Source organism: Eulemur rufifrons, chromosome 2 (assembly GCF_041146395.1).
Source record: "Eulemur rufifrons isolate Redbay chromosome 2, OSU_ERuf_1, whole genome shotgun sequence".
In the NCBI taxonomy this organism is placed as follows: Eukaryota; Metazoa; Chordata; class Mammalia; order Primates; family Lemuridae; genus Eulemur; species Eulemur rufifrons.
The window spans coordinates 98,671,596-98,696,671 of NC_090984.1; the positions used below are offsets into that span (position 1 = coordinate 98,671,596).

At 36.9% G+C, this 25,076-nt stretch overlaps 1 protein-coding gene across 2 annotated transcripts in view; it reads left to right on the forward strand.

The window, feature by feature from the left end:
- SIPA1L1 (signal induced proliferation associated 1 like 1) overlaps positions 1-25,076 on the forward strand; it is a 355,295-nt gene that overhangs the window by 242,926 nt on the left and 87,293 nt on the right. For both annotated transcript variants that reach the window (XM_069488451.1, XM_069488458.1), the window contains one exon: positions 18,830-19,004. In XM_069488451.1, the coding sequence (XP_069344552.1) occupies positions 18,830-19,004 (175 nt within the window). The remainder of the gene's footprint in view (positions 1-18,829; positions 19,005-25,076) is intronic.

Sequence of the window (25,076 nt, forward strand, 5' to 3'; positions counted from 1 at the left end):
AAAAAGAAAACACAATTTGTTTGCTGTACTGTGGCATTTTGCCTTTGAAATCTTTGGGGCTTTATTTCATTTTACCACTATGAAAAGCTAAAATGAACAGGAGAACAAATTAAAATTTTATCTGTAAAATGTAAAAGAAAGCGTTGCACAAAAATCTAATAATTTGTTTTTCATTTGGCTTGACAATGACATATGGGCAGCTGAAGTAGGCATTTCAACTCCTGAAGAAATTCATTTCGGAAAATGAGTGTATGCTTTGTGGCTTATCCAAGCTTTCACATGCTCCTTCTTCATGCCTTTCTTGGTCTTTCACTATTTATTGATGTCCATTTTTGTTGATGTAAAAAGTGGCAATGAGACGGTAAAACTAACCTGCCCATATTTTCACACTGGCAAGAATTTATGTGCCTGAGAAAATTTGTATCAACTCTAGATTTAGTTTACCTGTCATGTTCCTTGATCTTCATTTACAGTATTAGATAACTGGGAGTATATCTCATGATAAAGACAAATTAGATAAATGTATGTTTCATTACTGTAATATTCTAATCACTCTACTGGCATCATCTGATTTAATCCTCACAGCAGCCCTTGCGGGAGCTTCCAATTATTGGTCTATTTTATGTTCAAGGGTAATTGGCTTATAGAAGTTCTCTGCCATTTTTCTTCCCTCTCATCTCTTAGTCGTCCTAAACATTGGATACACATTTGCATAAAACTACTTTGGTTTTTTAAGATTTGCAAGTTCCCTATACTTTTACATATCTTGAATTATTTTGATCCTTAAAACTATGCTGTAAAGTATTAGTTCTTTTATTATCTAATCAAGTAAACTATTTAATAATATGGCCATTTCAGTTACTTTTAAATTTGCAATGTCAGAGCCATATTTCTTCAATAGTCACTTTAAAAATGCCTGTATCTCATTTACTGTGTGCAAGGGGCATGAAAAATTATCATGTCAAGCCCGCTTTTTTGTTGTTGTTGTTGTTGTTTTTTTTTCCAGAATATTGCAGGGGTACAAACGTTTTGGTTGCATGAATTGCTTTTGTACAGTTTGAGTCAAAATTGGAAGTGTGCCTATCACCCAGATGGTGTGCATTGTACCTGTTAGTTGTGAATTTACCCATTCCCTCCCTCCACCACCTGCTTGATTTCCATTGAGTTTTACTTACATATGTGCATATGAGTGTTGATTGATTAGTTCCAATTTAATAGTAAGTATATGTGGTGTTTGTTTTTCCATTCTTACAATACTTCACTTAGAATGGTCTCCAGTTCCATCCAGGTTGTTACAAAAGGTATTCACCATATGGAGTTTTACTTACATATGTGCATGAGTGTTGATTGATTAGTTCCAATTTAATAGTAAGTACATGTGGTGTTTGTTTTTCCATTCTTACAATACTTCACTTAGAAGAATGGTCTCCATTTCCATCCAGGTTGTTACAAAAGGTATTCACCATTTTTTTTAATGGCTGAGTAGTACTCCATGGTATACATACACACATTTTATTAACCCATTATGGGTACTTGGGTTGATTCCACATCTTTGCTATTGTGAATTGTGCTGCAATAAACATTTGAGTGTAAGTGTCTTTTTGATAAAATGACTTTTTTTACTTTGGGTAAATACCCAGTAGTGGGATTGCTGGATGAAATGGTAGTTCTACTTTTAGTTCTTTGAGGTATCTCCATACTCCTTTCCATAGAGGTTGTACCAATTTGCAGTCCCACCAGCAGCGTATGAGTGTTCCTTTCTCTCCACATCCACGCCAGCATCTGTTGTTTTGAGACTTTTTGATAAAAGCCATTCTCACTGGAGTTAGGTAATATTTCATTGTGGTTTTGATTTGCATTTCCCTGATTATTAGAGATGTTGAGCATTTTTTCATGTTTATTGGCCATTAGTCTATCTTCTTTTGAGAAAGCTTCTGTTTATGTCTTTTGCCCATGTTTTAACAGGGTTGTTTTATTCACTTGAGTCCTTTGTAGATTCTGGTCATTAGCCCTTTATCCCAGGGACTCCAAGGCTAAGGTGGGAGGATCACTTGAGCCAGGAGTTCGAGGCTGCAGTGAGCTATGACTGCATCACTGCACTCCAGCCTGGGTGACAGAGCGAGACCCTGTCTCTTAACAAAAAAGAAAAGCAATATTATTATATTAACTGTTGATAATAAGATAATAACTTATTCGTAGCCCTTTCCATGTATTATTTCATCTTTATAAACATCCAATGAGAGAGCTTCTATTATAGCTGACATATTTTGCTTTCTTTCACAAGTAAGCTTGACTGTTTCAAATCCAATAAATGCTTTCTGGGTACAACTCTGCCAATTGTTAAATACTATAGAGAATAAATAGGCTAGTAAGACATGGTCCTTATCCATGAAAGAGAAAAGATCATAAATTATTGTAATGGATGTCAAGGTTAATATAATGAGTATAATAAGAAAATTGCAAACAAGAGCAGTGGAGGTGTGAGCCGGTGGGGACAAGTCATGATTGGTTAGCTGGATCAGAATGAGACGGGCCTTGGAGGGGAAGAGGATTTCATCAGGCCAGAGAATAAGCAGTTAGGGTGGTCCAGACTGAGAACAGTGAGAAAGAAACAAAGCTCAGAAGGACAAAAGCCTGCAGTGTGTTCATGGGAAGCAGCAAGCCGTCCAGCTGAGCAGGGCTGTGAGGCACATGTAAGGGAGTAATAAAAATAGATGATTTTTATTGAGCAGTGACTAAGCCAGGCACTGTGTGAAGCGATTTACTTGAATTACTTTAATTAAGCCTTAGAATCTCTTGATGTATGTACCACTATTGTTCCTGTTCTATGGACACCGTTCTATGGCACTGAGGCACAAAGAGGCTGATCACAGTTAGGCTCTGTGGAAGCTGGTCTTAAATGCAGGCACTCGGACTCCAGAGTTGGCATCCTTAACCAATGCACTCTGCATACCACCCCCTTTTCCCCCCCGATGAGTGGGAGAAGAGACTGGAAAGATGGGTCCAACCGTTATTGCTGCAGACTTCAAGGCCCAATGTTCAGTATAACTTGTTAAATCCAAATAAAATTGGAGTAGGGCTCATTTATAAATATTTAAAGTACAGTTTCCAGTTTGCAGTAGAGAAAATTGGTAGTCCTGTTTGCGTTAGGAAATGTCAGGTTTCATGTACACAGTAGTGATTTTGCCTAAATGAGTATTATCTCCAGATGTTTGTTAACGCAGAGAAATGAAAGTATTTATTGGGTTCTCAGATTTTTAAAAAGTTACCTTTCAAGTTATTGAAATTAGAATAAGGGGGAAAGTGATCATATTTCATTAATGTCTGCAATATGTATCTTAAGAATGGATGTAAGAAAATAATGTTTATGTGGTAATAAATAGCACTGACCCTTTGATTAAGGACATGAATAAAATTCGTTGCTGACTTAGCTTATTCATTGCCATGTTGCATTATTTTATTGTGAGGATAAATGAGTTTGACCAGCTACTTTCTCTTTGATTCAGACAGCTAGTTTTGAAAAATGGCCCATAGGGGAAATATTTTGTCCAAAACTGATTCCCTACTAATGAAGCTTTGGCAGAACAATTGCCATTCTTAGAATTTTAATCTTCTCTTAGATTATGATATTAGCTAATGCATGATTAGAGTTCAGATGGCTCCCATATTGGTTCCAGAGAACTCATGGACCTGCATGTACTTTCTCAGGAAGGAGATATTCGTGACAGCCATCAGGTCAGGAGAGGAAGGCAGTGGCACCCATAGCTTTGCCTTGTTTGTTCCCAAGTAGTGATTACTCTGCACTGGCCAGTCCCCGTTGTTTTGCCTGGCTGGGGCTGGAAAGGATGACAGGATGGAGCTCTTTCCGCTGAGAAGATTCTGTGATTAATGTGACTGATAATATTAGCATTTGGAAGACATGTCTACATGCTATGGTAGGACTGCAGTTTGTAGTGATGGAGCACTGCAAGACTAAGAGACATGTGCAGTGAGGATTCTTTGATTCACCATCCCGAAAGACAGAGTAACTGATGGCAAATATTTCCGTCTTCATGACTTTGAATTGTGGATTGTGTTTTAAATTCTGTTTTAAGATAAAAAGTGAAACTTATAAAAATACAAAAAAAAAAAAAAAAAAGAAAAGAAAAAGAAACTAGTTTCTTTCCTGCAGGACTTACCTTAAAGGTAATAGCTTCAAGTGGTCCAAAAATCACGGTAGTATAACTATGTTTACTATTTCTACCCTGTTCCTATTACCCTCCTCTCTCCTTTCCCATAGTTATAGCTTTATTAGTTTCTTATGTATTCCTGTGTTTCTTTATACAGATACCAAATATGCATATGCAGTTTTATTTCCACCCTTATACAAAATATAGCATGTTGTAGACACTTGCTTTTTTTACTCAGGAATGTATTTTGCAGATCTTTCTGTGTCAGTACATAGAAAGGTTTCCTGTTGTTTTTTACTGCTGCATAATAGTCCATTGTATTACTGTACCATTGTTTTTTTTTTCCATGAGTTTCTCTATTGATGGGCATTCATGTTGATTTCAATCCTTTTCTATTACAAACAGTATTACAATGAAGAGTTTTTTCCTGTGTAATTGAAATTCATCTCAGTGTCAAAACAAATCAGGTACATTTATTATCAACTTAATACCCAAAATGAAGCCTTTTATTTTTGTGAGAAATTTTGCACAGCACCTTCTTAGATAAGATTATTGTGTGTACATAGACTATTTCCTTCATATTATGCCAAAGATGAAAGTAGATTAGAATATGTCCATATACTTACATATAAATAATTTTGAAAGTATCTCTATCAGATTTTTTTTTTTTTTTTTACAACTTTTCTACCCAGGATCCATATGTCATTTTTTAAAAATGGTTGGGTTTTTGTTAGTAATTCCCAATAAGGATAAATTTTTTAACTAGCATTTTTTGCTCTTAACACTGAATTTTTTCAGTCTCTTTGTCATTCTTTTTGGAGACAATATAGAGATTTATCTTCAAGAAGTTAAGAGAGTTATATTTATGAAGAACAAACCAAAGTGAATGCTGTCAATGTGAATCATGAAGACTTTAAAAAAAATGACCAAGGTCTTAAATTTCAGTAATGGCAGAGTTGCTTGTTGCAGACCAGCCCACACACCGAGAATAACCAGAAAAAGTGGACTAAATATTTTTTTTTTTAAACTAAGTTTGGATTTGGATTCTGGAAAGATGGAGTACTTGTATTTTTCCCTATACTACCTGCTAAGTACAACCAGCAACCCTAAACATTATGTATAAAGAAAACATAAAATGAATCTGAAAGGTGGAGAGAAAAAGCAGACCAGCTAGACTTGGACTCTGAGGACTGGCACAGCTGTGAGGTCCTTGGGTTTTCTTTTTGCTTGTAGATCCCAGTCTTGGTCTAAAGAAGCCAGCAAACTGGAAATGACAATAGGCACAGACAAGATAAGTCCCCTAAAAGTCTGTTCTTTTTATCCAAAGGACCCACAAACAGGATAACCTTGGAAAAACAGAAAACTTTAAAACAAGAACCACTCTGCTCCAACTGAACACCACAAAAGCCCCTACAGCCCTTGCGCCTCCCCAGCCCTTGCTGAGGTGTGTTAGAGAAGACTAGGTGGGGAGCTTGGACTCTCATCCCTGTGGAGTGGTCTTGAGGCACGCTTGGGTGGTATCATAGGAGGCCTGGTGGAGAGTCAGGATGTTCAGCATACCCAGCAGTGACATCTCAACTAAGTGTCAGTGTGAGTCACATGGGGAACAGTAATTGTACACTCCTTCCCCTCCCAACCAGGGTGGGAGCAGCAGAGACCTAGTAGGGAGTTGGAACTGCCACCCGTCCCTAGTAGTAACAAGGTGCTCCTTTTTCTTAGGTGTCAGTGGAGCCCAAGGGGGAAACTGACTTCCAACTCTACCTGGCAGTGTCACTTTTCCCATACCAGAGTGGTAATAGAGGAGCCCTGCAAAATAGAGGATTTAAAAAATAAGGTCAAGAGTCTCATAATTTATAATATCCCAAATGTCCAGATTTGAATTTCAAATCACCACTCATACCAACAACCAGGAAAATCTCAACTTGAGAGAAAATTCAACCAGCACATGCCAACACTGAGATGACACCGATGTTAGAATTATGTAACAATGATTTTATAATAGCCATCGTAAAAATGCTTCAATGAGCAATTACAAGCATGGTTTTAAAAAATGAAACAATAGGAAGTCTTAGCAAAGAAATAGAAGATATTAATAAAAAGCAAATGGAAATGTTAGAACTGAAAAATACAATAACCAAAATTTAAAAATTATTAGATGGCCTCAACAACAAAATGGAAGAGATAGAGGAAAGAATCAAAGAACTTGAAGATGGAACAATAGGAATCATCAAATCTGAATAACAAAAAGTAGACTGGGGAAAAAATGAATAGAGTCTTGGGATTTGTGGAACTATACCAGAATATTTAACAATTGTGTCATCAGAGTTTTAGAAGGAGAGAAGAAAGAGAGCAGGCCTCGAAAAAGTTTTCCCAAATTTGGCAAAAGACATAATCTCACAGATTGAATAAGCCAAGCAAAACCCAAACAGACTTAACACAAAGAAATCCACAGTAAGACAACATCATAGGCAAATATCTGAACACTGAAGTTAAAAAATCTTGAAAGAAGCAAAAGAGAAATGACTCTTTATAAGAGAAAAACAGTTTGAAAGACAAAGATTTTTCATTAGAAACTGTGGAACCCAGAAGGAAGTAGCACAATATTTTTCAAGTGCTGGAAGAAAAGAACTGTCAACCCAGAATTCTGTGCTCAGGAAAAATATCTTCCAGGAATGAAGGACAAATTGAGACATTTTCAGATAAAGGAAAACTAAGAGAATTTGTCACCAGTAGCTCTACCCTTAAAAAGTGGCCAACAGACATTCTTTAAACAGAAAAGAATGATAAAGGAAGAAATCTTGGAACTTCAGGAAGAAGGAAAGAGTAAAAAATATAGGGAAGTACTTTTATTGAATTTCCTAAATTATTTTTACAGTTGAAGGAAAAACTATAACAGTTTCTAATGTGTTTATCAAATGTATGTACAGGAATATTTTAAGACAGTTATTTTATAAACTGGGGTGTATAGAGACAAAAGGGAGATGAAATTTCTATGCTTCACTCTACTTGGTAAAATGTTGACACCTGTAGATACTGATCAGCTAGAAATATATATATATATATATATATATATATATAAAGATTTAGGTAGTAATCCCTAGAGGAACCACTAAAAAAACAACTATACTAAGAAATACATTAAAAAGCACTATAGATAAATCAAAATGGAATTCTATAAAGTTCTCAAGTAATTCTCAGAAAGACAAGAAAAATAAAATAAATGAAAAACAGACAATAAGATAAAATGGCAGACAGAAGGTCTAATGCATCAATTATTTCATTAATTTTAAATGATTATATATACCAATTAAAGGACAGAGATTGGCAGAGTGGGTTGGAAAAAAAGCATTACCCAATTATATGAGCTATAGGCTACTACAAGAAACTCACTTGAAGAATGATACAAGTAGGTTCAAAGTCAAAGGATGGGAAAAGATAGACCATGGAAACACTAATCAAAGGAAAGCTATAGTGGCTTAATATCAGATAAAGTAGACTTCAGAGCATAGAAAATTGCCAGGAACAGAAAGGATTGTTATATAATGATGAAAAGGTCAGTCCACCAAGAAGACATAGCAAGTCTAAATGTGTATGCATCAATCAAATAGAGCTGTAAATGTGAAGTAATAACTTTGACTTGGGGGACAGGCGGTACATGGGCAACGTATGTAACCTGAAATTCTGTATCCCCCATAATAAGATGAAATAAAAAATAATAACTGATAAAACTAAAAGGAGAAATAGACAAATCCACAATTATAATTGGCAATTTTATTACCCCTCTTTCAACAATTGGTAGGATAACTAGAGAGAAAATCAACAAGGAGATAAACTTCACAACACCATTAATAAATTCTAATTGATATAGAACACTCACAACAGCAGAATACATGTTCTTTTCAAGTGCAAATGGAACAAATGCCAAGATATACTCTACCCTGGGCCATAAAACTAATAGCAGCAAATTTTAAAGAAGTGAAATCATTAACAATGTTTTCTTCTCTGACCAAAATGGAATAAAACTGGAAATGACAGAAACATAACAGAAAAATCTCCAAGCACTTGGAAACTAAAAAACACATTTCTAAATAACCAATGGGCCAAAGAGGAAGCCTCAAGGGAAATTTTAAAAATGTACATTAGACTGAAAATGAAAATACAACATTATCAAAATTTGTGGGATGCAGCTAAAGCAGGCTGATAGAGAAATTTATAGTACTAAATGCTACATTAGAAAAGATGAAATATCTCAAACCAGTAATCTAAGTGCACACCTTACATAGCTAGAAAAAGAAGAGCAAAATCAAAGCAAGCAAAAAGAAGGAAATTATAAAAGAGCAGAAATCAGTGAAATTCAAAATAGAAAAATAGTACAGAAAATTAATGAAACAAAAAGCTGGATCTTTGAAAAGATAAATAAAATTGAAAATTTTCTAGCAAAACTGACAAAAACAGAGAGACAATACAAATTTATTCAACACAGTAGTCCCTCTTATCTGTGGTTTCACTTCCCCTAGTCAAGCATGTTCCTAAAATAGGTGAGTACAGTACAATAAGATATTTTGTGAGCGGGGGACCGCATTCACATAACCTTTATTAAAATATATTGTTGTAATTGTATCAATATTTTATTAATCTCTTGCTATGTCTAATTTATAAATTAAACTTTATCACAGATATGTATGTATAGATAAAAACATAGTATATATAGGGTCTGGTACTATCCGTGGTTTCGAGCATCCACTGGGAGTCTGGGAAAGCACCCCCCATGGATAAGGGGGGCTACTGTGTCAGGAATGAAATGGGATACCACTACGAACCCTACCAACAGCAACAGTGTGTTAAAGGAATACTGTATACAACAGAAAACACATAATTTTGACAACTTAGATGAAATAAAAACACTATCACAACTCACCCAATTAAATAGAATATTTGAATGGACCTGTGATTATTGAAGAAATGGAATTCATAATTTCAAAACTCCAAAAATGAAATCTGGGCCAGATGGTTTCACTGGAGGATTACACCTAACATTTAAAGAAGGATCTTCACCAGTTCTACACAATCTCTTCCAAAAAATGCAAGACGAGGAATACTTCTCAATTTACTTTATGAAGCCCTGATACCAAAGCCAAATGAAAGTAGAAAATAAGAAAATCACAGACCATATTCCTCATGTATGCACATGCAAAATTCTGTGACAAAAATTAGCAAATATGATTCCGTGATATTTTTTAAAAAATTATAGACCATGACCTAGTTGAGTTTATTCCAGAGATGCAAGACTGATTCAATATTGAAAAAATCAATTGATATAAGCCACCATATTAACAGGCTAAAGAATAAAAGTCACATGATAATATCAATTGACATTGAAAAAACATTTGACAAAATTCGAACTTATTTATGATTAAAAACTTGGAATAGAGAGAAACTTCCTCAAATTGATAAAGAACATCTATAAAACCTCTACAGCTTACCTGATACTAAATGGTGAAAGACGGAATGGATACAAGAAAAAGATGTATACTGTTACCACTGCTGTTCAGCATAGTACTTGAAGTTCTAATCAGTGCAGTAAGGCAAGGAAAGGAAATAAAAGGCATGTAGATATAGAAAAGGAAAAAATAATACTGTCCTTATATCAAATGACATCATAATCTATGTACAAAACCCCAAGAAATCTACAAAAACTTCCTGAAACTACAAAATGTGTTTAGCAAGATTGTATGATTCAACATCCACTTATAAAAATCAATTAAAATTTTTTTCAATGAATATATGGAAATTGAAATTAAAATATACCCTTTACAGTTTCTTTAAAAAAAAAAAAAACTTGGGCATATATCTAACAAAACATGAGTAGGACTTGTATCCAGAAAACTAAAAAATACTGATGAAAGAAATCAAAGACCTAAAATAAGTGGAGAGGCATACTATATTCATGGATTGAGATTCAACATATTAATGATGTCAGTTCTCTCCAAATTGATATAAAGTTTAACTTTTTAAGTTTTGTCAAAATCCCAGCAAGATTTTTTTGTAGCTAGAGACAAGATTATTATAAAATTTATATGGAAAAGCAAAGGAACTAGAATGTCTGTAGCAATTTTGAAAAAGAAGAATAAAGTAGAAGAAATTATTCTACCTGATTTCAAACGTATTATGTAGCTACAGTAATCAAGACTGTGTGGTCTTGTTGGAGGGATAGACTCATGGATCAAGGGAACAGAATAGAGAAACCAGAAATAGCCCTATACAAATATAGCCAGCTGATTTTCAGCAAAGGCATAAAAACAATTCAATAGAGAAATGATAGGCTTTTAAACAGTGCTGGGATGATCGGACATTCATAGACAAAACAGTGAACCTTGACCTAAACATCATAACCTTATACAAAATTAATTCAAATGGATCAGAGATTGAAATATAAAACCATTAAAACATTTTGACAAAAATTTCATGGGAGAAAATCTTTGGGACCTTGAGTTTGGTGAAGAGTTCTTAGGCATGACACCAAAAGCTTGATCATGAACAGAAAACTGAATAATGGGAGTTCATCAACAGTAAAAATATCTTACAATCTTACAGTACCTTTGACATTTGCTGGTAGGTAAGAGGTTTGGGACTTCAATCCAGTATCAAGCAGCACATAAAAAGTTAGGAGACAGATCACAGCTTTGAGTGATCAGATGAGAGCTTGGGAGATTTAACAAAAAACACCAGAATTCGAGGCTCACCAGAGAACTTGAATCTGTTCTCAACAATCAGATTGAAATTACAGAACTAAAAAAATAACCTAAAGTTAAACCCATCTAAATGTAGAATGTTTAAGAGCATATTAGACACAGCAGAAGAGAAAATTGACAAGTTACCAGAAAAGTTGTAACTGAAGAGTGGAGACAAGATAACATGGAAAAATACAGAAAAATGCCTCCAAGGCATGTGAACCAGAGTGAAATACATAGATACTTGGATTTCTAGAAGAAGAAACATGCATTATTTGAGGATAGAAGCCATATTTGAGGAAATACTGGCAGAGAAATTCCCCAACCGATTAAAAACATGAATTAAGACAGTGAAGGGGCTCTGTCCTCTGTAAACATGATCATACAAAGAAAATCAGATGTAGGCCCATCATAGTAAAAATTGCTGAAAATAAAAGAAAAAGAGAAAAATCTTTAAAATAGCCAGATGAAAAAATACCTCCAAAGAAGAAAAATAAGTTAGACAATTGGCTGTTAAATTTAAACATTTGCTGGACTATAAAGCATAAAGAAAAGATGGAAACCAGAAGACATTTCTGAAGTGCTGAAAGAGTAAATAAATCTCATAATGAATTTTACTCAAAAAAAAAAAAAATTCTTAAAAATGTAGGCAAAACTAATTGATAGGAAAAAAATTAGGACAGTGGTTGCCCGAAGCTGTTAGATGATGTAGGAATGGACTGCAAAAGGGCACCAGGAACTACTGGGGTCATGGAAATGTCCTGTATTTTGTTTGTGGTGGTGGTTTGTCAGAACTCATTACATTGTATGCCTCAAACAGATGCAATTCACTGTTCAGAAATTATATATTAATAAGTTGATTTTTAAACTGAAGGCAGATTTCTGCTTCTGGCCAAGATTAAATAAAAGGGACTGGATTTAACCTTTCATCTGAAACAACTTAAGAACTAGACAAAACAATGAAACAATGGTTTTTATGACATTGGACAGCAGGCAATGAGGGCCAAGGATGTCTGGGAGGTGGGAGACAATGAGGTGAAACCTAAGGTTGCACCAGCTTTCTGCCTGAAGAGTTTCCAGGCTGCAGCACAGGGGAGGGGTGGGTACCCTGAGTTGAGATTGTGATGAGTCCATGCAGGCCAAAAGGCTAGAGTTCCCAGAGGACAGAGAGTATCAGGGAGGAGACAGAAAATTGACAAGTTGCCAGAAAAATTGTAACTGAAGAATGGAGACAAGAAAACATGGAAAAATACAGAAAAATGCCTCAAAGGCATGTGAACCATAGATTCTGTTCCCACCGACCAGGCTGGATAACCTCATAATTCACAGGGCCTTGGGTGGAGTTTCCGAATGCTTTTGCCTCAGAGGTGGGGCAAAGTCATCCCAAGATAATTGCTGCTCCAGTACAACCAAGCAGAGTTTAAAAGCAAGAACTGAAAGAAACTATCTCCATATAATTTAACTATGTTCCAGAGCAAAGCTCAAGAATACTTCATAGCAATACAACAATATCCAGCACCCAACAAGGTAATAATCACCGTGCCTGACAATCAGCCAATCATGTAATCAAAAATTACAGGCAGGAAAATATGGTGTATAATAAGCGGGGGAGGGGGGACAAAACCAACCACAAAAGTCACACAGATGTCTTTTCATATGTTCAGGAAGCTGGAGAAAAGATTGAACATATTAAGTAGAAATCTGGAAGACATAAAAAAGTTCCAAATCTAAATTATAGATATGAAAACTGCAATGTCTGAGATGTGAAATACAAAAATACACTGATAGCATTAACAGCAGATTAGACATTGCAGAAGAAGGAATTAGTGATCTTGATGACATAGCAGTAGAAACAATTTGAATTTAAATACAGATAAATTGAGAAAAACAACAAAAAAGGACAGTATTAATGTGTTGCGAGACAACATGACCTGGCCTAAAATACATAGAATTGGAGTGTCACCAGAGGAGTTATGAAGTGCCTGAAATAATAGGAAATAGTAGCTACAAATTTTACATATATGATGCAAACTGTAAACTCACAGATCCAAGAAGCTCAATGAGTTCTAAGAATAAGAAACATGCAGAAAACTACACCAAGACACATCATAATCAAATTTTTTAAAACTAGTGATAAAGAGAAAATCTTAACAGCACCCAAAGGGAAAAATCTTGAAAGGATCTGCAAAAAAGAGGATATCAAAATAACCAATTAACATAAGAAAAGGTATGTGACTTTTTTAGTTATTAGAGAAATGCAAAATAAAGCACAGTGATAACAGTTCTCAGACTTTTATGTCTCAGAATTACTTTTCTTTAAAAGTTATTAAGGACCCCAAAGAGCTTTTGCTTAGGTGACTTTTTTGTTTATGTGTACTTACCATATTAAGACCAAAATGAAAATTTAAAAATATTGAGTTATTCATTTTAAATTAGCAACAATAAAATGATTGCATGTTAATATAAATAATTTTTTTGTGTAGAGATTTCTAAAATGAGAAAGAATTAGTGCAAAGAATGGTATTGTTTGACACTTTTGCAAATCTCTTTAATGTCTAGCTTAATAGAAGGCAGTTGGGCTCACATATGTGCTTCTGCTGTCAGTCTGTTGCAATATGTTGTTTTGGTTGGAGTAGATGAAGAAAATCTGGTCTCACACAGTTTATGTACTTGGAAAAGGAAGGAGTATTTTATGACCCTTTCAGATAGTTGTGGATATTTTTCTTTGATATAACACCAAAACTCAACAAATGGTAGTTTCTTAAAGGTTAATGGCAGTGTAGAATCTGAAACCATATGAGTGTACTCTGTTAAAATAAAAATTCATTGCCTTTCGTGCACTTTGAATGGGTCTTTTACCCATGCATGATTTTATAATTTCATGCATTGGTCATTTGGAAAATATTCGTTCTCTTATGCAGAGTTTGTATGTGTTGACTCATTTTGCAATAATGAAAATGTTCCATTGATCTTTAAGTGTTGGGAACCTCTCAGGCTCACAATGATAGGTACAGCTGTTCCAGAATTCAAAGCTTGCATTTTATTATTGGCAAGAAGTATCATCAGTTGTTTTTCCTGAAGTAACAGGCTCCCTTTTTTTATTTTCAGGACAGTATCTGCCACATACTCAAGTCTAAATAACCGTAGTTTGTCTGTTGGTAGTTCAAATAAGAATCATGTTTTTATTATTTATTGCTGCTATAAAAAAGTACCCCAACTTGGTGCCTCCAAACAACACAAATTTATTATCTTACAGTTCCTTAGGTTAGAAATTCAACATGGGTCTCACTGATAAAATCAAGGTGATGGCAGGGCTGTGGTCCTTTCCAGAGGCTCTAGGGGTGAATCTGTGTCCGAGCCTTTCCCAGCTTCTGGAGGCCACCCACGTTCCTTGGCTCGTGGCACCCTCCTCCATCTTCAAAGCCAGCAGTGTTGGACCCCTCTGACCCTGCCTCCATGGTCACACCTTTCCTGATCACTGTTTTCTGCCTTCCACTTTTAAGGACCTTGATGTCCCAGGCTCACCTGGATTACCCAGGACACTCCCTGTCTGCTGATTAGCAATCTTAGTTACATCTGTAACCTTGGTTCCCGTTTGCCCTGTAACATTACATTTTCACGGGATCCGGGGATCAGGGTGTAGCTATCTTTGGGGGGGGCAGTGGTGGTGGTGGTGGTGGTGATGATTATTCTGTCTGCCACAGTCTTCTATGAAAAAAACTAGTTCATCTTGCAACTCAGTTGAACAAATGCTTTTCCTTGAGTATCCATCATAAAGTACTTTAATAGGCAACAAATGCTTCATGCATACTCCCCATTTTATCACATAGAATATTAAAAAGCTTATACTCAGGTGTCCATCTAGATTTAATAAAAATTAGTACTTTATTGCTTTAACAAGGACATTTCTTTTTTTTGTAAATTTTTTTATTTCAGCATATTATGGGGGTATAAAAGTTTAGGTTACATATATTGCCCTTGCCCCCCATCCCCCTCCGAATCAGAGCTTCAAGCATGTCCATTCCCTAGACGGTGCACATCGCACTCATTATGTATGTATACACCCATCCCCTCCCCACCATCTGCCCGACACCCGATCAGTGTTATTCGTAAATGTGCTCTTAGGTGATGATCAGTGAAACCAATTTGATGGTGAGTACATGCAGTGCTTATTTTTCCATTCTTGGGGTACTTCACTTAGTAGAATGGGTTCCAGCTCTATCCAGGAAAATACAAGAGGTATTGGATTTTTATTTGGGAAGGGGGTGAGTATACAGCAGTGAAAAAGAATGCAGTGAGTACTGGTTCAGTTTGGTGCCAGAGCTTTGATTCATGCTAAGGTGCCAGCAGTTTGACTCACAATCAGCGCACATGTCAGTGGGAAATGCCAAATAGCCTCTTAATGTTTCTATGAAGATAGTTTTGACATCACGCTCCCTCCCCTGAAAAGGGTCTCAAGAGTTCACAATTCACACCTTGAGAACTGTTGCACAGTGAAATATCTCATTGTGACCATTTAAAATGTCTAGATTAAATTAGACAACGTTAAAGGTTTTATAAGGATGTAAGACCTGGGCTGTCCTCATAGTCTGTGCTGCCCCAGTGGCCTTCCTTGGGCGTGACACCAGGGAAGGTGGGGTGAAATGCAGGACTTCTTAAGAGGTCTCTGAGAACTTGACTGTTCAAATCTGTTTCTCCTGGTAAAGGGCTCTGACTTTATCATCCTCCTTTCCAGGAACTCAGGGGCAGGTAAGGCAGATTGCAGTGTCTGTCTCTTTGATTCTGTGTTAAAGTGCTTACTTTATGAGAGGAAGAGCAAATTTATGTACTGTTGGTTCGCAGCTGTGGGAGCCCACATCGGTTTTGGTAGGTGTCGAAAGATACTTTATTTCATTGAGATTCAAGACCTTCATCTCAAGTGTAGCCTTTGTCCTATCGGACTGACCATCACCACTTTTTATAAATACAAACATTTGTTGAGTGCCCAAACACTTCCATCCGTGAAACATTGTTAAATGACCCAGAGATTATCCAGAGCAAAATCCTAAACTTTGGATAAACCCAACCTGTTCCCAGGATGGCTTCTAGTGTCATCACAACTCTATTTTGAACATTATATTAAAGTATTGTATATTCATGTACATAAACCCACACAGATATGTTTGTGTTTCTCAAAGAAGAAAAACACTGGTTTATGTAACCTCGTAACAATCCAGAATCTTCAAACCGTAGCTTTAACTCCATTTACATTTGCTCCTTCCCTTGGAATGTTCCTTATTACTTTTACATAACTCCTCCTTAACAACTTCTCCTTCTGGCAAGGAACATGATTTCTAACTAAGGATTGTAGGGACCTGAGTTTGGAGAATGCCACCTACCTTTGGTTTAATTGGAGTAGGAATCAAGGATACAGTCATACTGTCACCTTTGAGGATAGAGCCGATGACATTGGCACAGTTTCAAACCAGAGGAAATTGAACATTCTGATGAGTTTTCCTAATCCTCTTAGAAGGAGCATTCCGTTCACAGCTGGCAAACCCAGCTCGTTCTATCTGCAGGTGGGACTCACTAGGATATGAGAAATCAGTCAAAAGCAGGGGCACATTGTCCTTGGATTCTGCTTGTCCAGCGCAGGGGGAAGTTTTCTTATCTTCTTTCTGAAGCAAACTCTTTTTTTTTTTTTTTAGCATAAATGAATCCCTTTAAATGTTGCACAGTGAAATCTTCAGCTTTTATCTAAGAAGTTTTAAAGTGACATCCACAAATTCAATGTCACTGCAGTGCTTTCCATTGATTAGGGTGACTTTTGTTTTGCATTGTTGCATGTGAAGGCTGATCTGGAAGGCACAGCCAGACAACATATAACTTAAAGCCCCTTCCTTTCCCCAGATTGCTTTATCTCTTTGTTAGTTCTCCCTGGAGGGGGGGAGTCAGATAATGACCAGTCCTGGGATTTGGCTGTATTGAGGACTTCTTTTGTAATAGACTTAGAAACTACCACTGCCTTTTTATTCATTGAGATGCAATAGGGCACTCAGCTCAATTCTAAAGCCAAGGTGAAACCTGTACCTTGGGAGTATATCCCTCCAAGCATTAGCCACACGCAGGCATTAGAAGCAACCCAGCTGAGAAAGAGGTCAAATGTCAGTGGTGTGCAACAAGTTTTACCCTCATTTTTGGTTTGTTTTTTTTTTCCTTAGTGTGGTATATAAAAATGAACAAAGTCTTGAATGTGTTCCTGTTAATAATTAAAATGAAGCAGAAGTAACAATAATGTCAGGTTGTATGCTATTTTAAAAATATTCCAATATTAGTACATCCAGTTATTTGCAAGTGTCAGACTTCGAACTTTACCTTCCATCCACTGGAGCAGGTAAAATAGAGGCCATTATGTGTAGTTACAGTAGTCCAGGAGCTCTGCTGTCTGTGGCTGTTGAGCTTTCTTGTCAACCAAGCAGGGTGCAGTATAAGCAAAGCTCCCCCACTCCCCTCCCCATGCCATTTTCTGTTACCTCTATTCTGAACCATTTGGTTTGGAAAGTTAACAAAGGTAGTTCAGGTTCATAGTCCCTTCATGTAAAATGGCAGGAGTTGGGTGTGTTTCAAAATTCAGAAATTTTCAGATTTTAAAAGGGTGATAAAATGCATATGCCATATAATAATATTCCCAGTGGAATCTAGGGCCGTACCCCACAATCAAACACATTAATATTTATGCAGAGGAAATATGAATATTCACACAAAGAGGAATACATTTAAAGTACTAATGTCAGCCCCATATCAAGTTTTGCTGCCAAATGTGTTTGCTTAAATTTGGTTTTTACCTTTCAACTTCAGAATTGCAAATAAGAGGTTGTAGACATATGGTGCAGTGATAAAAGTAGAGCAGGACGAGCCTGGTGAGTCCTGGTGACGTTTGATGGAGCCGAGTCCCAGGACAGACGACTTGTGACCTGGTGTCTCTCCTTCTGGACTTGTTACTTTCTCTTCCATTCTCTGACCTGCTCTTTGCTTCTCTGTCAAACCGGGGTGATGTTTGCCTTGTGGGCTGTTATGAGGATAAGAAGTTAACATAGTGTTTGGCATATAGTAGGTATTCAATAAATGTTGGCTATTAAAATTTCACCTCTTCCCTTCCCCCTTTGCTTTTATTAGATCAGACCTTACTGATGCCGTGGTTGCAGTGAGTGCCACTCTGGAAATAGGATTAAGTGACAAGAATTGTCCTCGTGTCACTGGAGAATTCAGTCTAAATTTTTATGTCAAAAACTCATTTCTTGTTAAATGACCAGTACCACCTTAATGATGAATAATGAAAAATGATGAATAAAGGTTTTGATTACTGTTATTCCATATTTAAATCTCTTGAATGCTTCATTTTAACTGCATTTGAGAAAGAAATACAATATCTTGGAAAAAATGGTGTTGGGAGATAAATGTTTTATAATTCTACACAAACTTTTTTGCAAAAGTATTAATGAACTTTTTCGTGCAAAACAACTTATTTTTAAAGTATGGTTTATAGAGTGGATCTCTGCTTTTAGATTCATAGAGGCCTCACTTTGTAAAATGGAGAGATCCTGGAAAAAGAATTGCCTTTCATTATCAGGCTATTTTTTTATAGTCCCATTTTGTACTTTGTAATCAATTAAAATTATAAAGTATCAACATTGTTCTAATGATGCATGCTTTTGACATACAGGAAATTTTAATTTATTTTTCTGGCCTTTTCTCTTAATTCATGAATAATATAGATACTTGCTCCAGTGTATTTTTTGGATCAGAGACAGAAGAATTAAAACAGGAGGATTTCAAGAGAGGAAAGATGTTAGCTATTTCCTGGGCATGTGCCACAGGACTTTGTTAGGTTTTAAGTGGGACAAAGTGGATCTGCCTGTATTTATATGCATTGTATTGCCTGCCTTACAGCTGAACTATCAGCAGAAAGTAGGCATCATGTACTGCAAAGCCGGACAGAGCACTGAAGAAGAGATGTACAACAATGAATCAGCCGGCCCGGCCTTTGAGGAATTCCTTCAGCTACTGGGAGAACGAGTTCGGCTCAAGGGATTTGAGAAGTATCGTGCACAGCTTGACACCAAAAGTAAGAAATACTTACACCCTCCTGCTAGGCGTATTTTTCTCCTGCTGAGTTGATGTGCATTTGCTAAATTATCCATAAAACAACATTGCCATTTATTGCAGAAAACTGTTGGCGGTAGGGGAAGAGAAGGCCAGAGAGGGGCAAGGTAGCGCCAGAACCGTTGAAGATCATTGTCAAAGTGGCTAGAATTGGACTGTAAAAAATAATGTTATCATAGGTATGGATGGAGTAGGGCAATGACCACAAATCATACAGAATTACTCCTGGATAGCATCGTATAAATTTCGTTGCATTTAGCTGAATGTCAGGGTAATGAAAAACTCCAGAAACTTACAGCCGTCTGATTATAAGCCCTAGAATTTTTGACTTTCATTAATTCATTTCATAATCTTCGTGCTTATCTATGTAGTCAGCCTTTGTATGGTTTTCTTATTGATGTTTGCATTCTTTAATACATAGGTTTTTTGTTTCTGTTGTTATTGTTAATAGTCTACCTTAATCTCTAAGAACATAGGCTTTTTAGCTTTGCTGTTAGTCTGTCTCATAAAATGTGCTGATTAAAACCACAACAGTGAAACAGTCTGTTTAACTATGGTGCATGAACCTACAAAGTTGTCCACTGCCGTCCCCCAAGTCGTTAATAAAATAGTTAAGTTCTCAAATATCTGTTTGAGTTAGAATATGTTGACTTCTGCTGCAGGTCTACATGGAGGCAGTTTTAAATTTTATCTCAAAATCCATCCATAGACACCTGTGACCTGTTTTTCTTTGACAGGGTCTTTGGATTAGCACATCTGTATTGCAGTCTATAGTAATCTCTCTGATTTTCGGTACAGGAAATTAAATAAGGAGTTGAGTCATGAAAACAGAAAAGCATTCATAAACTCCAGTGCAGGGAAGAATTTCCTGTTGCCATGGTTTTGCTGTTGCCAACTTGGAAACGACATGCAAGAGAGACTATTAAAACCCATAAATAGCCTAGCCTCTTAAATATTATTTTAACATTCTATACTCTGCTCGCAACTACATAAAATGTTAAATCTCGATATGCCCTTAAACTTTTTTTAATCCAGATATTCTGATATTCACTCTGTATAATACACTCATGTTGTCCCAGTTTGTTGTGCTGTATAAATTATCATCACCACAAAGAACTATTGAAAGGATCTGAGACGAGAATGTGTAATAAGCCCCGTGCTTCCATAAATGAATGGTCCAGTTGGGACTTGATAAGATTGTGTATTATTTCTGTGTATTTACATATTCCCAGCCACCTCTTGATGATGAAGGGCAATGTAAGAAATGTGTAGCTAGAGCATAGTTAAGCAATGTGCATCTAGTAAGGCAGTGGGATAAGAAAAGTAAGTACTTTGTGCACGATTTCCCCTAATATCCCAACCAGTACAAAGGCTAGAGGGGAATGAGCCTCGATTAGCAAACTGCCTCCAACTGTAGTTTTAGAATTATGTAATACATTCAGCAGGGAAGAGTTCTTTTTCTCTGAGCTACTCTCCTTTAAGTAGCTCAACTTCTTGAAGCATATCTAACCTTTCAAGGCATAGCTCCTGAGAAGGATTCACAGACAAGTGTCCTTTTCTGTCCTTTCAGGGTGTCAGATTTCCTAAAATGAACAAAAAGTAGGAAAGTGTGCTCACTCTAAAGCCCCAAAGAAAGCAGCATGCAAAATTATCTCCTTTACCCTAAGCTAAAAGGAGCAAAAGCTAGAGGAGTCCATTATTAGCCTTGTCATTTAAACCCATATTAAAAAAAATAACAGGTCACCAAAATAGGCAAGAGGCAGCCGCTGCCCACCCCAGCAGCCTCCAGCACCACCAGAGATAAGACTTTGCTGTGTGTGCTGTAATGTAATCTCACCACACTTTATTTAACTTCATTTAAAAAAAAAGTTTCAAGAACAAATGTTCCTCAAGGATCTCTCCCATTGTAGATGTCACTTGAATCTGTGGATTTGTAGTTCTCATCAAATTAAAATACTATTTGCTATTATTTATTTCTTTATTTTTTCTGTCCCATCTCCCTTCTTTCTGAGTCTCCAATTATACATATTATATCACTAGTGTACCACAGGTTAATAAGGCTTTGTTCGTTGTTTTTTTTTCAAACTTTCCCTCTGTGCTTCAGTTTGGATAATTTCCATTAATATATCTTCAAGCTCATTGTGTTTTTATTTTCTTCCCTAGTGTCTTAATTCATTGTTAATTCAACCCAGTGAAATTTCCATTTAAGATACTGTATTTCGGCCAGCCGCAGTGGCTCACGCCTGTAATCCTAGCACTCTGGGAGGCCAAGGCAGGAGGATTGCTTAAGCTCAGGAGTTCGAGACCAGCCTGAGCAAGAGTGAGACCCCATCTCTACTAAAAATAGAAAAAATTAGCTGGGTGTGGTGGCACATGCCTGTAGTCCCAGCTAGTCAGGAGGGTGAGGCAGAAGGATCACTTGAGCCCAGGTATTTGAGGTTGCTGTGAGATAGGCTGATACCACAGCACTTTAACTTTGGGGACAGAGTGAGACTCTTATCTCAAAAAAAAAAAAAAAAAAGATACTGTATTTCAAGGCTAGAAGTTGCATTTGATAATCTTTTTTATATCTTCCATTGTCTCCTCACTAGGTTCATGCTGTCCTTTAAATCCTTGAACATGTTTATAATAGTTGTCTTAAAGTCTTCATCTGCCAATTCCATCATCTCTGTCATTTTGGGTTTCCTTGTTTTAATGAGTTTTATCCTGCTTTGGGGTACATTTTACTGCTTCACATGTCTGGTTATTTTGGATTATATATTGGATATCATGAATGGTGCATGGTTGAGTTTTGTTTGGGAAGGCAGTTAAGTTACTTACAGAACAGCTTGATTCTTACGAAGCTTGTTTTGAAGCTTTGCTAAAGCATGCCTTGAGTAGCCTTTATTCTCTGTTTAATTTAGCCCTACTATGAAGGCGTGACTTTTCTTGCCCCTGAACACCTGCACATTCAGTGAGATGTCTCCACTTTGGCTGGTCGGAACTCCGGTGTCTTCCAACCCTGTGTGAACTGTAGGAATTGTCTGGCTTACAATTCTCTGGAAGTTGGTCTTTCCTTAACAGTTTTTCTTTGCTTGGTTTTTGGAATTTAACTCTATACATATGCAGCTTATTATTCATCCCAAAACTCAAGGGAACCCCTATTCAGATTTCTGAACCTCTTTCACTATGAGATTTCCTTCTCTTTGGTATTCTTCCTGGCAAACAGCCACTCAGACCTCCTGAACTCCAGTCTGTCTCGTCTTCCACCTCCAAAGCCCTGCTCTGTGCTGTTGTCCTAGAAGTGCTCAAGATAGAAAGCTGAGGGGATCGTAGGTCTCATCTCCTTTGATTGTGTTTTCTCAAAGATCACAGTCCAGTGCTGCCTAGTGTCCAGTGTCTGAAAACAGTTATTTCACGTATTTTGTTATTTACAGTGGCAAGGTGGGTCCTGTATCAAGTAGTTTGTTGTGGCTGAAAGCAGAAGTCCCAGATGCTTTTGATATATATACCATCTCATTTAATTCCTGCAGAGTCTGCTAGATACCAGTTATCCCCATTTTACAGAATTGGCTTCTTTAAATTAACTAACATGCCCATGGCTAGACAGCCAGTAAGCATTAGGGAAATAGAACGGATCCTAGTGGTATGGTTAATGGTGTGTTCAGAGAAAGCATAAATGTAGAATTAAGCACAGTGAAGACCCAAGCCCAGCCTTTTGCCTATGTCTTCCCCTCAGTCAAGTCTTGGGCCAACAATACTCAAACCATCTCTTGAGATAGCTCTACTTGTCATATGTTTATATTCAGATTTTGGTACTTCTGCAAAGAAGAGACAGGCCAAGGAAAGGAAGGATTGATGGAACTATTGAACCATTTCGCCTTTCTCCCCAATTATCTCTGCAAAATCCATTTTCTTAGCTCAGAAATAAGGACTTGTAGCAAACAAACAAGCTACAAATAAATATGTCATAGGCTGGAAAAATTCTGCAATGAAGAAATTTTCAATAGGGGATTTTTTTCCTCCTTTTTTTGTTTCCTTATTTGGATGACATATCCTCTAGATAATTACCATTCCCTCACACTGCAGTAAATACAAAAATAAACTTCCCACCAAGCAGTTTGTTATTTGAAAGCTGGAGACCACCCTCATTTTAAGCTGTGCACATGGATTATTATTTGGGAAATTATTTCCTGACCAAGGCTTGTCAGGTCAGTACACAGGAGACTTACAAGCCCTCTGGAAAACATTCCTTCAAAGCCCTGCCCTCATTGGTTTGCTGCAATATTCGTGAACGCTTGTTACCTCCTCCATTTTCTCAGCAGTGTTACAAAGGCAATTGAGATTCAGGGTCTTACAGGAGATGTAAGGCTTCATAAAGAAAATAAATCCTTCTTTATTTTGAATATCTAAACTTTGATATGGAAAGGGACAACTAGCACTGCTTAAGTGCTTTGCACATGCAAAGGGCTATTTGGAGTTCTACAGACTGACAAATGAAGAAAAGGATTCTTTTCAAGGGACCTTTACACTGTTTACCTTAACTGCACAAAATTCTAAATTCCAGCCAACGTATTTATTGAGCATCTTTTCTGAGGCTAGCACTTTCATACATACTGTTTCGTTTAATGCTCACAACATTGAGAATATTGAAGAGACAAGTGAAGTGACTTGTTTGTGACTTGTTTTTAGCAAATGACACCATTGGCATTCAGACTCAGATCATCTTACTTTCAAGTTGGGAATCCAGGTAATTACAGGTATCTTGCAATGCGAACAGAAAGCAGAAAATGGTAGCAGCTGACTCCTAAGTACCAGCCCCACATCATCTCTGTCCTTTTCTCCCAGTAGTTTAGCAATTTTGAGAAGCCCTGAACCTCACATGCATACCCATGTACAATCACACGTTACTGGAACTAACACAGTGTAAATTTGCCTGCCATAGCAAAGGGTAGGACTACAGACTCTTCCTGATCCCGTCCTTATTGAAGTAAAGTAACCGATCTCCTGATGATGGCTAAAGATACATTGATTTAAAAGATTAGCAAATACAGTAGATGTCAGAGCAGGTAGAATTCTTGACCTCCCCCAATACTTCGTTAGAGAGTGAGTGAGATGGTGCCACCAGACCCGAAGCCTGCCTCCTCTTGGATACCTGCCAGTGTTCCAGAAGTGACTACTTGGCCCCTGCTGTGCTTCTGAGCTTTGGCTTCTGCATCCCCAGACCCTGCGGCAAGATTGACTAGATGTGAGATCTGTCTGTATCTGACTACACCATGGGGGTCTCCAATACATGGTCCCCAGCAGCCAGCTGACAATTCTAATATTTCAAACTATGGATAAGAATCAGACCCACAACCCGCCTGTGATTTTTGTCTTGCATCTGATGGGTTTTATAGTTGTGAGGACGTTGACAACCAAGCTTAAGCTTTCTTCATTCTATTTACTTTATTAGTCATACACATTTAATTAATGAGATTACTTTTTCCTTGTGTTCATAAATATTTAAAACTAGGAACTTTCCAAAAATCAAATTACATAAGCTTGTTTTCCTTCATCTGTCTTTTCCTAATTCAAACATACCCTTTAATGACCAAGAAGTAGTTATATGAAAGTTTAATGACTTTTTCCCGATTCAGATGCATGCCTTATCATCCAAGCTTTAGACTACCTCAAAGCAAAAGAGTTGAGTCCAAAGAGAAGTCAAGGGTGGTTATGACATTGGCTGTACCTGAAACTGCTCTACAAATTTACTAACCTGTTCATGTCATCTTCAAATAGACATGCTTAATGTAGGATATTATCACTAATCCATACTTTTTCAAACCAGCTGAGAAGAATAGTCTTATCATTCCTCAGTGTCTTCTTATTATCATCTAGTTTGGATATGATAAGTTTTACTTTCTACGTGACTTAACTGTAGAGTACTGACCATATTGGTGGATATATGCCACTCACTGATAGTGTAATTTGGAGGTGGATCGAGTGATTGCCAAGGTGACCTATATAATGCTTGAATTTACTTTGTAAGTTCTGAAGCTCCATACAAATATGC